Source organism: Vigna angularis, chromosome 4 (assembly GCF_016808095.1).
Source record: "Vigna angularis cultivar LongXiaoDou No.4 chromosome 4, ASM1680809v1, whole genome shotgun sequence".
Classification (NCBI taxonomy): domain Eukaryota; kingdom Viridiplantae; phylum Streptophyta; class Magnoliopsida; order Fabales; family Fabaceae; genus Vigna; species Vigna angularis.
The window spans coordinates 13,145,628-13,158,019 of NC_068973.1; the positions used below are offsets into that span (position 1 = coordinate 13,145,628).

At 28.8% G+C, this 12,392-nt stretch overlaps 1 protein-coding gene across 1 annotated transcript; it reads left to right on the forward strand.

Moving 5' to 3' along the window:
* The first annotated feature begins 6,504 nt into the window (after nt 1–6,504).
* On the forward strand, nt 6,505–10,674 carry LOC108330701 (protein SIEVE ELEMENT OCCLUSION B). The gene is made up of 7 exons (XM_017565210.2): nt 6,505–6,773; nt 6,946–7,044; nt 7,677–8,125; nt 8,211–8,320; nt 8,488–8,630; nt 8,722–9,201; nt 9,724–10,674. The coding sequence occupies exons 1-7, from the start codon at nt 6,567–6,569 to the stop codon at nt 10,339–10,341; spliced, it is 2,106 nt and encodes a 701-aa protein (XP_017420699.1). The 5' UTR covers nt 6,505–6,566; the 3' UTR covers nt 10,342–10,674.
* Nucleotides 10,675–12,392: the final 1,718 nt, after the last annotated feature.

The following is a 12,392-nucleotide window of genomic DNA, read 5'->3' on the forward strand; positions in this document are numbered from 1 at the left end:
AGTTATTGCATCCTGAATACAATTTTTGCTCTAAATCAAACTTTAAAGAATCATGCACATGAGCTCTTTGAAAATTTTATTTACCAACATGTATCATGTCCTCTAAATGACCATTCACCCCTTTTTCAAAAATTTTGTTGTTCTAAAAATAATAGGACCGTATAATATTTCTATGTGTCAAGTTCATAATGTATAACTTTTCATTACACCATAGAAGAACAAGTTATCACATATCTCCCCCAAATCTTGATGTATTTGATTCAAACAATAAACACAAGGAAAATGACATGTCCCATTAATAAGTTTCCTATTTCAACAAGCAAACTTCAAAAACTTGTCAACTCCCTTTTCATACTCTACACTAACACGATGTTCATTCATCCAACTTCGCTTGATAACTACGTACATTAAAAATTTCATCATAATCAACCATGCAATATGAAATTCTCATTTTTTTAATTGAAGATGCACACCTATTCGAGAAAATATTTTCCATAAGTTGTTAACACATACAAATAAAATCTATTATCTTAAATATGATAAAATTTCGATAACATTTTACATTAGTTTTTGAAGTATAAAAAATGAAAGTACTCACAAAATTACAATAAAACAAGACAAAAAGAAATTTAATCAAATATAAACATAAAATCACAATATGAACATATTAAAAATTATGAAAAATATTTTTTCTAAATCACCCAATTTAACAAATCAAGATTTAAAACAAATGAATAATGTTTAACCATTTATACTAAATCTCAAATAGGAATTAATGTTCACATGCATGACTAATATGACTAATATAGTACATCAAAAGCATATAATATCACCAAACATATTATAATACATCTTACTTTTCCAACCAATGTAAACTACAATTTCTCTATATTTATTTTAAAAGATATTATACAAATTACCTATAATTTAATCTGTAAAATTGTAAACAAACTAGTGATTTAATAATTAAGTCACTCGTAGGAACTAAAATAATTAATTAGTCCCTATAATTTTACTCTTAATTTTCAATTTTAAACATCCAATAATTAATTTCAATCTATTGTATTACATTACTTTTAACAAATAATTTTAATATTCAAAATTTAAAATTTAAACATCCAAATAACATGATGCAATATAAAAAAGGAATAACAACAATTCAATGGTGACATTCATACATTATCATGATTGAGATCCTTTAAAACAATCACGATTTTAAAAAATAAATTGAAGATTTAGATTACTAAAAGAAGATTATTAAACCATAATCCAATCAGACAAAAAATTCCCTCACACAAAACCATCCACAGAGACAAAAGAAGAACGTCATTTGTGTCACCAATTGAGGAATAAATGAACTCGTCGTAATTGTCGTAAGAAGGGAAACAAAACGTCAAAAACACGAGAGAGAAGTTGGGAATGAAGTTGTACATAGAGATTAAATAAAACAATTTATGTTAGACTATAACAATTTAATTAATGTAAAATTCACAATCTACATTAGATCTTAACACGTTCTACGTAAAAATATTGCTTACTATACATTTTTCACGTCGTATCCTTTAAGACCTCAGTTATATAAATAACTCTCTATAGACAATATAATATTAAAAAACATGTTTTCGATTATTAAACAATGTATATATACACTTTATTTGTTTTCTTGAGATGATTAAGTTGTATATCATCCATTATATAATGTCAATTCAATTAATTATTAAATAATTTGTAGATTATTTAGCATTGTGATTTCCACATTATTTCTACCGTTCGTAAAGATTTATAAATTTACGCTTTTAGTCAATAAATTTATTCTCCTATTTAACACATAACACCATTATATATTAAAAGAAAATTTTCAGAAACCAAAACTAAATAAACCAACGATAACAATATCATTAGTTTTTTTTTCTTCCACACTTACATGACCTAAATATGTTTTTAATATACTTGTTTAACATCTTTTGTTCATTAGAAGTTGTTTATCATATTTGAAAATGCTTCGTAATTTTATATTCATTCTCGAAGCATTCTAAGGAAAGTTTTCGTGGATTCGCTGCTACAATTAGAAAATCACTTTGTTGTTATCGTTGTGATAGAAAAAGAATATATTATACATAGTCTTTATTTATATTATTTTATAAGTTTATACATTAATTGTAAGATATGAATAAGATTTATTTTGATAACTTACATCTACTCGTAAATCCTTTAAGAACAATATATCTGTTAAATTTATGTGAGATAGCGATGGATCATCATTGATTTGATCTCTTGTCAATTGTTTCAGTAAAATTCTAGATATTAACATGTTGTTGGATAAAATTAATTGCGCCTCTAAATACTTCGGATTGATTATATGTAACAAAAAATAAAGTTCACACATCTTTCATTTAAGGTATATCATGCCAATTATTTTATTAATTAAAAAATAAAAATTATGATAAATTGAAAGACCAAAATTACATATTTTTAAAAAAGGGGGAATTAAAATTGCAGATGAAAAACTAAATATAAACCAAAGTTAAGTGATTTTTTAAACATACACGTTTTACCAATGTGCTAAATGAATGGAGACATCATATGCATTTCCCCTTCTTCTTTTTTCTTATAATTGTGATTCTATTATAATATGGCTTGATATAATTATAGGTGGTAATGGACATATACTTCACCAGCACATAAAGAACCCTATTAACTTGTCTTTATTTTTAATATTTTTTTTCTACTTTTTAGTCATTAAGGTGAGTATCTTGATCACTGAAATTTTAAATTTTAAATTTTAAATTTTAAAAATAGTTTCTTAAATTTACTATTGATGACTAAAAATAGTTTTTTTTCTTATTTTTAAAAAATATATTTAATTTAGAGTTTGGAGAATTTTTTTTTTAATTTGAGAGTGTTTAAATTTAAAGTAAAGTCCTTTATTGCTGGTACACAAACAACATGGAAATATGTTCTTTAGAATAGAAAATACATAGGTAGTGTGTTACTCGTGTAAGCTTATAAAAGTATAAAATACACAAGATTCTTCATAGCTGTATTGTGTGTGCTTTAAAAAAACAAATATATCTTTTACGAAACCATACAAAGTGATATCGAATTTGATTTCTAAGCATATTTTTCTTTTCATAACCTTAATATTGCCCTTAGTTCCTAAACATCAAAATGTTCCTCTTTTTTGCCACATACATATACCCCTGACGATTTCTGAACATGTTCTTCAAAGGCAATTTCTATTAGTAAAAAGCACTCAATATTTTAAATCTATAAAAACATGAAATAATAATAATAATAATAATTTTTCAGCAAATGTATGTCAGTGGAGAAGTTTAACATATTATATCTTTTATCCTCCCTTCCAAAATTTCAAATCAATTTTATAATAATAATGATAATAATAAAATAATAACTAGCGACAATGGAAGTAATTGGTTTGGTTGGAAAAAATCCGAACATTGTTTGTTTGACAAGTTGTTTTCTGCTTTATCAATCTAACTCCTTTTCCTTATTAGTAATATTTATAGAAAGAACTAAGACACATATGATTTACTAAATCTGTAAACTTGCTTCTTCTTCTCTCTCTCTTTGACTAATTGTAATCCTTAGTAAGTAAACGTTTAAATTCAGAGGCGAATCTAAAAAAAATGGGATTGTCAAAATATTTTCTGCAAATATATAAAAAAAATTAAATTGCTAAATATATAATAAAATAGACATATATGACTACACACTTCTTCGGCTGAATAGCTTATGGTAAATGGTTGAAGCAATTGAGGATATGAAAGTGAGATTATTATTAAATTTCTTAGGATAATAATACTTTGACAACATTTTTTTGATAGCATTTTAATATTATTTATGTGTTATTTTGTGATTGGTCCAAAATTACTCTACAATCAATAATAATAATCATAAACACTAACATAGACCAATCATAGAATGATACGTAAATGATATTAAAATGTTGTCAAAAAATATTGTCAAAAAATATTGTCAAAATATCATTATCCAATTTTTTATTATGATATTAGAGATCAACTTCATGACATTGAAGTCGAGAATAAGTTTACCACTACAATACTTTTTCCAAATAATCTAGTTACTTTTATAGGGACAAAAGAAAACTCTTCTCTTCCATGTAGTACTTTAAGTTAAGATGTTTCTTCTCTCAGGAAGTAATGCACATTTCTTACAATGAAAGTTTTAAATTTTTTATATTAAAAATTTGATTTTTTATTTCATACAAACATATTCTGTATTTTAATTCTTTTTAATTAATTAATTAAAATTTAAATAATGAAATATTATCATATATTTTTTAAAATATTATTAAAAAAATTTAATTTTAATTTTAATTCATTCATCAAAATATTAAAAAAAATATATTTAAGGAGTACAAAAATTTAAAAGTATTATTTTTAATGCGTTGATTAAGTTATTAAAAAATATATGATTGTATAAAAATTTAAATAACATGTAAAAAATTTTAAAAATTGATTGATTAAATTATTAAAAAACAATTTAAAAATAAAAAATATATTTGCATAAATTTAAAAAAAAAACTAAAAACTATAAAAAATTTTAAAAAATAATGTGAAAGTGAAAAGAGAAATTATGTGGTAATCACGACCTCTAAAAACTGAAATAAAATACATAAAAATGTAAAGAAAAAACACGAGGAAGCAAAAAATATAGAAGAAATCGTATGTAAGAAACACGATTTCTATAAAAGAAATAGTAAATAGAAATCGTGTGTCGACAAGACGATTTTTAAAAACTAAAAGTTCGGATTCTTCATTATTCGTTTAAGATCGGGTTTGAAAAGTATGATTTCTTTAATTTTTTAATCAATTTGATTAATTAATTTTTAAAATTTGTTATGTTTTCTTAAATATTTATATAATGATATATTTTTTAATAATTTAATTAATGCGTTGAAAATAATATTTTTAATTTCTTTTACTCTTTAAAACTTGATATTCTTTTTTCTTTAATTTTATATCAAGATAATTTTTATTTTGGAATTTTGAGATAATTTAATTACTAAAATTATATATGTAAAATGTATTTATTAAAAATATACATCTCAATATTATTTTTAAAAATGTGAAAATATTTTCTATTTTGAAATATTTTTAATATTTTGATTAATAACTAAAATTTAAAATCTTCTAATCATATTTACAAAAAATATATGATAATATTTTATTATTTAAAATATAATTTATTAATTAAAAAATTAAAGTGCAGAGCATGCTTGTTTGAAATAAAAAAATATACGAAATAAAAAAACGAGAAGAATGAAGTTGTTTCTAATTCATAGATTTTTGCTAAAAAAACAAATAAATAAAAGAGTAAATATCGTGTGTTTAATACATTATTTCTATTCTAATGAGTCCTGTTGTGAAAACACAATTTCACTTTAAAGTCGTGTTTTAAAAATATTACATCATCTTGCCGTTTTTCTAGTACACAACTTATTATATTTCTTTTTAAAAAAAATTTATCCATATACATAAATTTTAATCAAAATTATACCTTTTTACTTAACACTGTTTCTAATAGAAAAAACTATACAAAATTGGTTTTTAAATAATAGAAATATATGTTTTTAATTTCCACGAAACTAAAATTCGTTTTAATTTTAAATTTTGATATATTTTTACTTTTAAACTTTAGAAATAAATAATTATACTTCTTTTAACATAAAAACATTAATTTAGTTTATTTGTTAAAAAATATTTTAAATTAGCATTAGAATGTGTCTCATATCTTAAACTACTCAAAAACTTATTTAACACATTAAATTTGGTTATTGCTGTGAACTATATTCAATAATAAATAATGACATCATGACGTATTTTTCCATTCATTTAACATATAATATAAAAAAAATAATTATAAAAATGTAAATTTATATATTTTTTTGCGATAATAAACAAAAACAACAACATCAATAATCTCTGACAGTGTCATAAAAGTTACTCAGTCCAAAAATGCTTACTGTTACAAAAGTTACTTGGAGAATAAGTCCTATAAAATTACTATTGCAAAAGTTATAAAAGTTACTTGGATGACATGTCATAATACTATTTCCAATAGATAAAACCATTCAAATGTGGCTTTTAATAATGAAATTAATGAGGTAAGGCTAGTGACATGGCATCAATGATGTCAGAAAAGCACCAGATCTCACTTTTGTTTTAACCTAGTTCAATGTTTATGCCATTGCCATTATGGAAAATAAACAAGCTGTGTGTCTAAGTGTAATAAAATAAAGCATTTAAGGTAAAAATAAGAGAGCAGGGGCCACCACAGATAATTAAACGAGGTTTATTCTTATCCTGATGAATAGGGAACAGATGAATCGCTTTAGCTTTTTTTAATACCCTCTTGCAAGCAAGGTACATGTTCAACAAAGCTTTATTCTTCTTCATGTTGCTCTCTCTCTCTCTATATATATATATATATATATATATGTTATTAGTACAACCACGTATACTCAAGCCAAAACCTGTTTCCCTCCCACTGTGTCTTCTCATATCTGAAACCATTTCAGCAACATGAGTAGTCGCCAGCTAACAGCTACTCCAAAAATGTCCCAAAGGAAGGAGCGACGCATGTTCTCCACTTCTGATGACAGTGCCATGACCAAGCAGGTTCAGACCACACATGCCCCAGATGGCCGTGAAATTGATGTCAAACCTATTCTACAAATCGTCGACGAAATTCTCCTTCGGTTCATTGCTCGCACTGTTGAGGGTTATGAAGTAAGACTTACCTTTTATGCTACCATGTTTACGTTCTGCCACTTTGCATGCATGTGATACATGTTCAGTTAACTCCTTATTTTATGTATTTGCTCTTGTTATCATATCATTATTATTATTATTATTATTATTATTATTATTATTATTATTATTATATGTGGCTTTTTGACAGGTGAAAAGAGACCAAGATGCATTGGAGATGACTGCTGCTCTGGCTGAATTTGACATGCTTGACTCGCTGGCTTATATCATAAACAAAATTTCGTGTGAGGTTGTTTTCATCTGAAAATCTTCTTAACTTTTATAAAAGTTACCTGACACTGTTACCAAGGATAGAGTGTGTTCCCATGTTTCCTCAAACTATCATCCAATGATGTGTTGCAGTTAAAAAGACAGTTATTCCTTTCCCCATTTTGCATAGAATATACTTTTCTTTCATTCTTATGACAGTGAATTGATATGTGAATCAACCTTCTTATTTACCCCTCAGTTTTGCATCCTCTTGAACAAATTCAAGTCTCTCTCATACAGAATCACATTTGTTCCTAATAATTTGTTAATGGAAATTGACTTAGACTGATACTTAACCAGATTATTTGAAATATATGTATGTATATATATACTCATCTTTGCCTAAGAATGTGTATCACATTCTCTATCTTTTCTTTATTCGTAGAGCTTTGAACCTAACAATAAATAAAATAGGATAAATATATTTTTATTATAAATTTATGAAAGTTCTTAGAAACATGCAAAGTTGAAAATTCATTAGTTTTCAGACATATATATGTAAACATGTCCTAAACTTCTTTTCTGGTTCTGTCATACGTGTCACTGTACTTTTACTGTCTAAATTCACCTAGATATATGTCATTAAAGAGCAATTCCGGAATACATTGGCAGCTATCATGCAAGTGTTCGGGAGGTGGAGATGCGCATTCATCAACAATGGTGTTACTGGGTTACATGTCTAGCTATGCATGGCATGCGAAAGTTGTGCTAACATTAGCAGCCTTTGCTGTTATTTTTGGAGAGTTTTGGCTTGTCGCTCAGTTGAGTGCTGAAAATACTCTTGCCAAGTCTGTGGCCCTTCTTAAGCAACTGCCAGATATTGCTGAGAATTTCATGTCATTGAAACCCCATTTTGAAGCACTCATTAGGCTGGTGAAGGCTGCAATGGATGTAACCACCTGCATCGTTGAATTCAAGGAGCTTCCATCTGACTACATTTCAGAGGACACACCTCCCATGTCTGTTGCCAGTACTCACATTCCTATTGCTTCCTACTGGGTCATCAGAAGTATTGTGGCTTGTGCCTCTCAAATTGCTAGTCTCATAGGCACAAGAAATGAGTAAGCATAGTTCCTTTCCATCGTTCACCTCAAATCAATTTTCTTTTTTTGGAAATATCAGTGACCCCAATTTTGTTGATTGCAGGTCCATTTCATCAACCACTGAGGCATGGGAGTTATCTAGTCTTGCTCACAAAGTTACTAGTATTCATGAGCACCTCAAGAGCCAACTGGTTCTTTGCTACCAATATATAGGTGGGTACAGTTATACTCAACAAGTTAAATAATTTCATATAGCCTTGGACTAATTTAAAGGGTTTTGAATTGATGTGATGTTTGAGAGTTTCATTAAGTATATAAAAGGATAAAATATATCTGGAATGAGGCACATTTGACAAATGAATATCCTTAACCTGGTGCAGATGACAAGAGGCATATAGAGGCATTCCATAATCTGATACGTCTTTTCGAGACAGTCCATATAGACAACATGAAAATTGTCAGAGCACTGATATATGCAAAGGATGATATCCTTCCACTCTTGGATGGAACTACAAAATCAAGGGTACTTTGATATTTTTAGTAACATGTAGCCCTTATGCTAAATAAATCTCATTTGGAACCATGGTTAAGAAGATTGATTTGTTGACAAACAGGTTAGTCTGGAGGTACTAAGGAGGAAACATGTGTTGCTGCTCATATCAGACCTTGATCTTTCACAAGAAGAGATCCTGGTACTTGATAATTTGTACAAAGATGCACGAGCGAGGGGTGACACACACTATGAGATGGTTTGGATCCCAGTTGTGGACAAAGGGATCTGGAATGAGGTGAACAAACAGAAGTTTGAGTATTTGCAGTCATTGATGCCATGGTACAGTGTCTGTGATCCTTTCATCATTGAACCATCAGCAGTTAAGTACATCAAAGAAGTGTGGAATTTCTCAAAGACAGCTATTCTAGTGGCCCTTGATCCACAAGGCAGATTGTCCTCCCCTAATGCAGTCCATATGATATGGATTTGGGGCAATTTGGCCTTCCCCTTCACTAGTGAGAAAGAAGAATCACTGTGGAAGCAAGAGATTTGGAGCCTTGAACTGCTTGTTGATGGCATTGATCCTACAGTTTTAGAATGGGTAACAAGATCCTCTGCCCATTTATTTTATTTCCCACTGTTGTTATACTTTTTCTTCCCAAACTATTTATCGCTAAACCATACAAGTATCAACTACTTTTTGCAGTAATATTGTCAAAACGCAAATACACTAGTGGATATATAACTACAACTATACAGTATAACTATAAGGATATTTTAACAAGATCCATGAAAATTAACATAATCAATTGTTTTCTTAAAATGTGAATTGCATTATTTGGAGTCATATATCTAAACTAAAACAGAACATTTCTGACTAAGTGCGAAACTGAAACTTAGTTTCTCAGCTGATTCAACGAACTGAAACTTGTAGACACGCATGAAATTTTACTAGATAAGAACTCTGATTAGCACGGTTGAAAGAAGAAACTTATCCAAATTAGAACAAACTCTTAGTTTAGTCTCTGGATTTATAATGGAGGGTAACTTTAGTCTCTGACTTTAACTCCAAATTGATGAGTTGTAAAATTTTTATACTGACAGATGAAATTTGTGTTTACAGATGGCAGAAGGAAAACTGGTATGTCTGTATGGAGGTGAAGACCTGGAGTGGATTGAGAAATTCACAGCAACAGCATTGAGTGTGGCAAAGGCTGGGAAGTTCCAGCTGGAGATGGCATACGTGGGAAAGAGCAACGCGAAGGAGCGGATGCAGAAGATGATAAAAGCGTTCACTACGAGAAAGTTCAGTTACTTTTGGCCCAACGTGACCTCCATTTGGTTCTTCTGGACCCGTTTGGAGAGCATGCTGTACTCCAAGTTGCAGCACGAAAGGACGGTGGAAAACGACGAGATCATGAGCGAAGTGATGACTGTGCTGAGCTTCGACGGCAGTGATCGAGGGTGGGCGATTTTCTGCATGGGCGCCACTGATATGGCCAGAGCCAAAGGTGACAGTTTTTTGATTTGCTTGCAGGACTTCGAAAAGTGGGGGCCTAGAATCGAGGAAGATGGTGTGGTGAAAGCCATGAACGATTACCTCAACCAAAACAAACCCCCACATCACTGCAACCGTTTGATCCTTCCTGGGAGCACTGGTGGCATACCCCAGAAGGTTGTGTGCGCTGAATGTGGACGCCAAATGGAGAAATACTTCATGTATCGTTGCTGTGTTGAGTAAGAGCGATCAGATTAAGTTAAGTGTAGTGTACTATCGTTGCACACATTTTCATTGTTTGACTATGTTTAATGTTGGTTTGAGAGTCTAATGTTTTTAGTTTCATAACAGAGGTTGTTCCTTTGTGAGATATGTAGTGAGATGTGACATGAGACGAGATGTTATTAAGATAATGTCTATGTGTATGTACTAGCTGATCTTGAGGCCTCAGAAGTACCATCTGTTTGGGTAGCTAGCTGAGACCCCTTGCTTAATAAAGTGTGTTGTAGAACTTTGATGTGATGACAGTGTTAAAGTCTTTTGCAAGTTGTAAACATTTATTTTTTCTTTGGTTTATGTCTGATTGGTGCTCTTTTTCATTTGGACTATGATATGTTATATTAATAACTTTTTTATAATAGATTACATATCACAATTTTATTCGTATATTTATAATCGATCACAAACTATCAAATAAATTATTATAAAAAAATTATAAAAAAAAATGGTTAAAAAAACATTTTTCTTTATCATCGCAATGTGATAACATGTAAGTCGCATCAGAAAGGAACAGAGAAAGAAAGGAGTGGTGTGAGTGGTGAATGGGAACAGAGTGAGTTATGGGGAAGAACTTTTCAAAATAGAACGAAAAGAGAGAATGCGTTTGTCCCCATCGTGAAACACACCAATCGGGACCAAGTCATGAGTTTGATTAAAAATAAAGAAAATTCGAATAATGCTTTTAAAATAAATTAAACCACAGAAGACTTGACTCGTTTTTTGCGATTTGAGATTAGTGCCCAAAACATACGTCGACCAATTTACACAACTCCGACCATTGACTTTCAACGACCATCAATTTATTAATGATTTGAAAACTTTAAATTTTATGAGGCATAATTAAAATCTCAATTTCTGTATTTTGATTGCAGTTATATTGAAAAATTAAATGAAATTTTATATGTTTTTTAATTTAGTTTTTATTTAAAATTTTTTGTGGTATTAAAGATTTTTTTTTCATCATCTTATGTACTTGCTTTTACCAACTTTTATGTTTTGAATTGCTGTTTCTTGAGAGTTTAGTGATGATTAATACGTTGTTCACAATTAAATGGTCTCGATTGAGTTCTTTTAACATAAGGTTAGCAAACATTCAGCTTTTCAATAGAACTTTGATATTTTCACACGTCAATGTTGATTGAGAGGAATAACTTGATGTAAAAGGTTCTTGATTTCGTGAATCAATGTCACTCACACGTTTAATGACTTTAATCGTTTTCTTACTTGGATTTTAACGAGAATATCATATATATCAAGTTTATATTGTGTTTATTTTTTGATTTTTTTTATATAAATATAAAGATAAAATGTAATAATAATGGATGGAATCAACAACATGAATTATGGAACTCAAATGGGAGATGTATGAATAGAGGGAATGGCAAAAAATAGCAAAAACAATAAACTAGATTGTAAAAAGTAAATTAAATAGGAAAATAAAGGATGTTGTAAAGTGATCTAAATTGCAACAATTAATAGTGAATTAGTCATTTTTTCTAGTTCATCATGTTTCAGAATGTATTAATTATTTCATAATTTGTCATTCTTGTAAAATACACACAAATGAACCTATTAATATTTTTTAACTCTCTCAGGACACAGTTAAAAGATTTGAATTCAAATTTGAATAAATTACAAATAACTATATCGAAATTGCCCTTAGTAGTTTTAACTACATGGCTCGAGTAATTTATATCTACTAAGTCTCCTGAACAGTTGTTGTTTTGTTCTTCTCTTGATTTGCCTCTTGATTTTGATCAATATTTTCTCTTCATTTGCATTTTCCTTCTATTGATATTTTAATTATAATTACATAACTTACTTTTAAATGTTCGTTCTTATGACATGCATCTCATAAAGAAGTACTTGGTAACTTTGTCCTTCACTCATCGCATCTCTATAGAACATAATTCTCCTTGGTTTATGACTAGTGAGGTTCAGAAAGCATAAATCAAATTCTTGATAATGCCAAAAGGTGATTTTGTCCTTTACTAACACTATTCTTATAATGATTT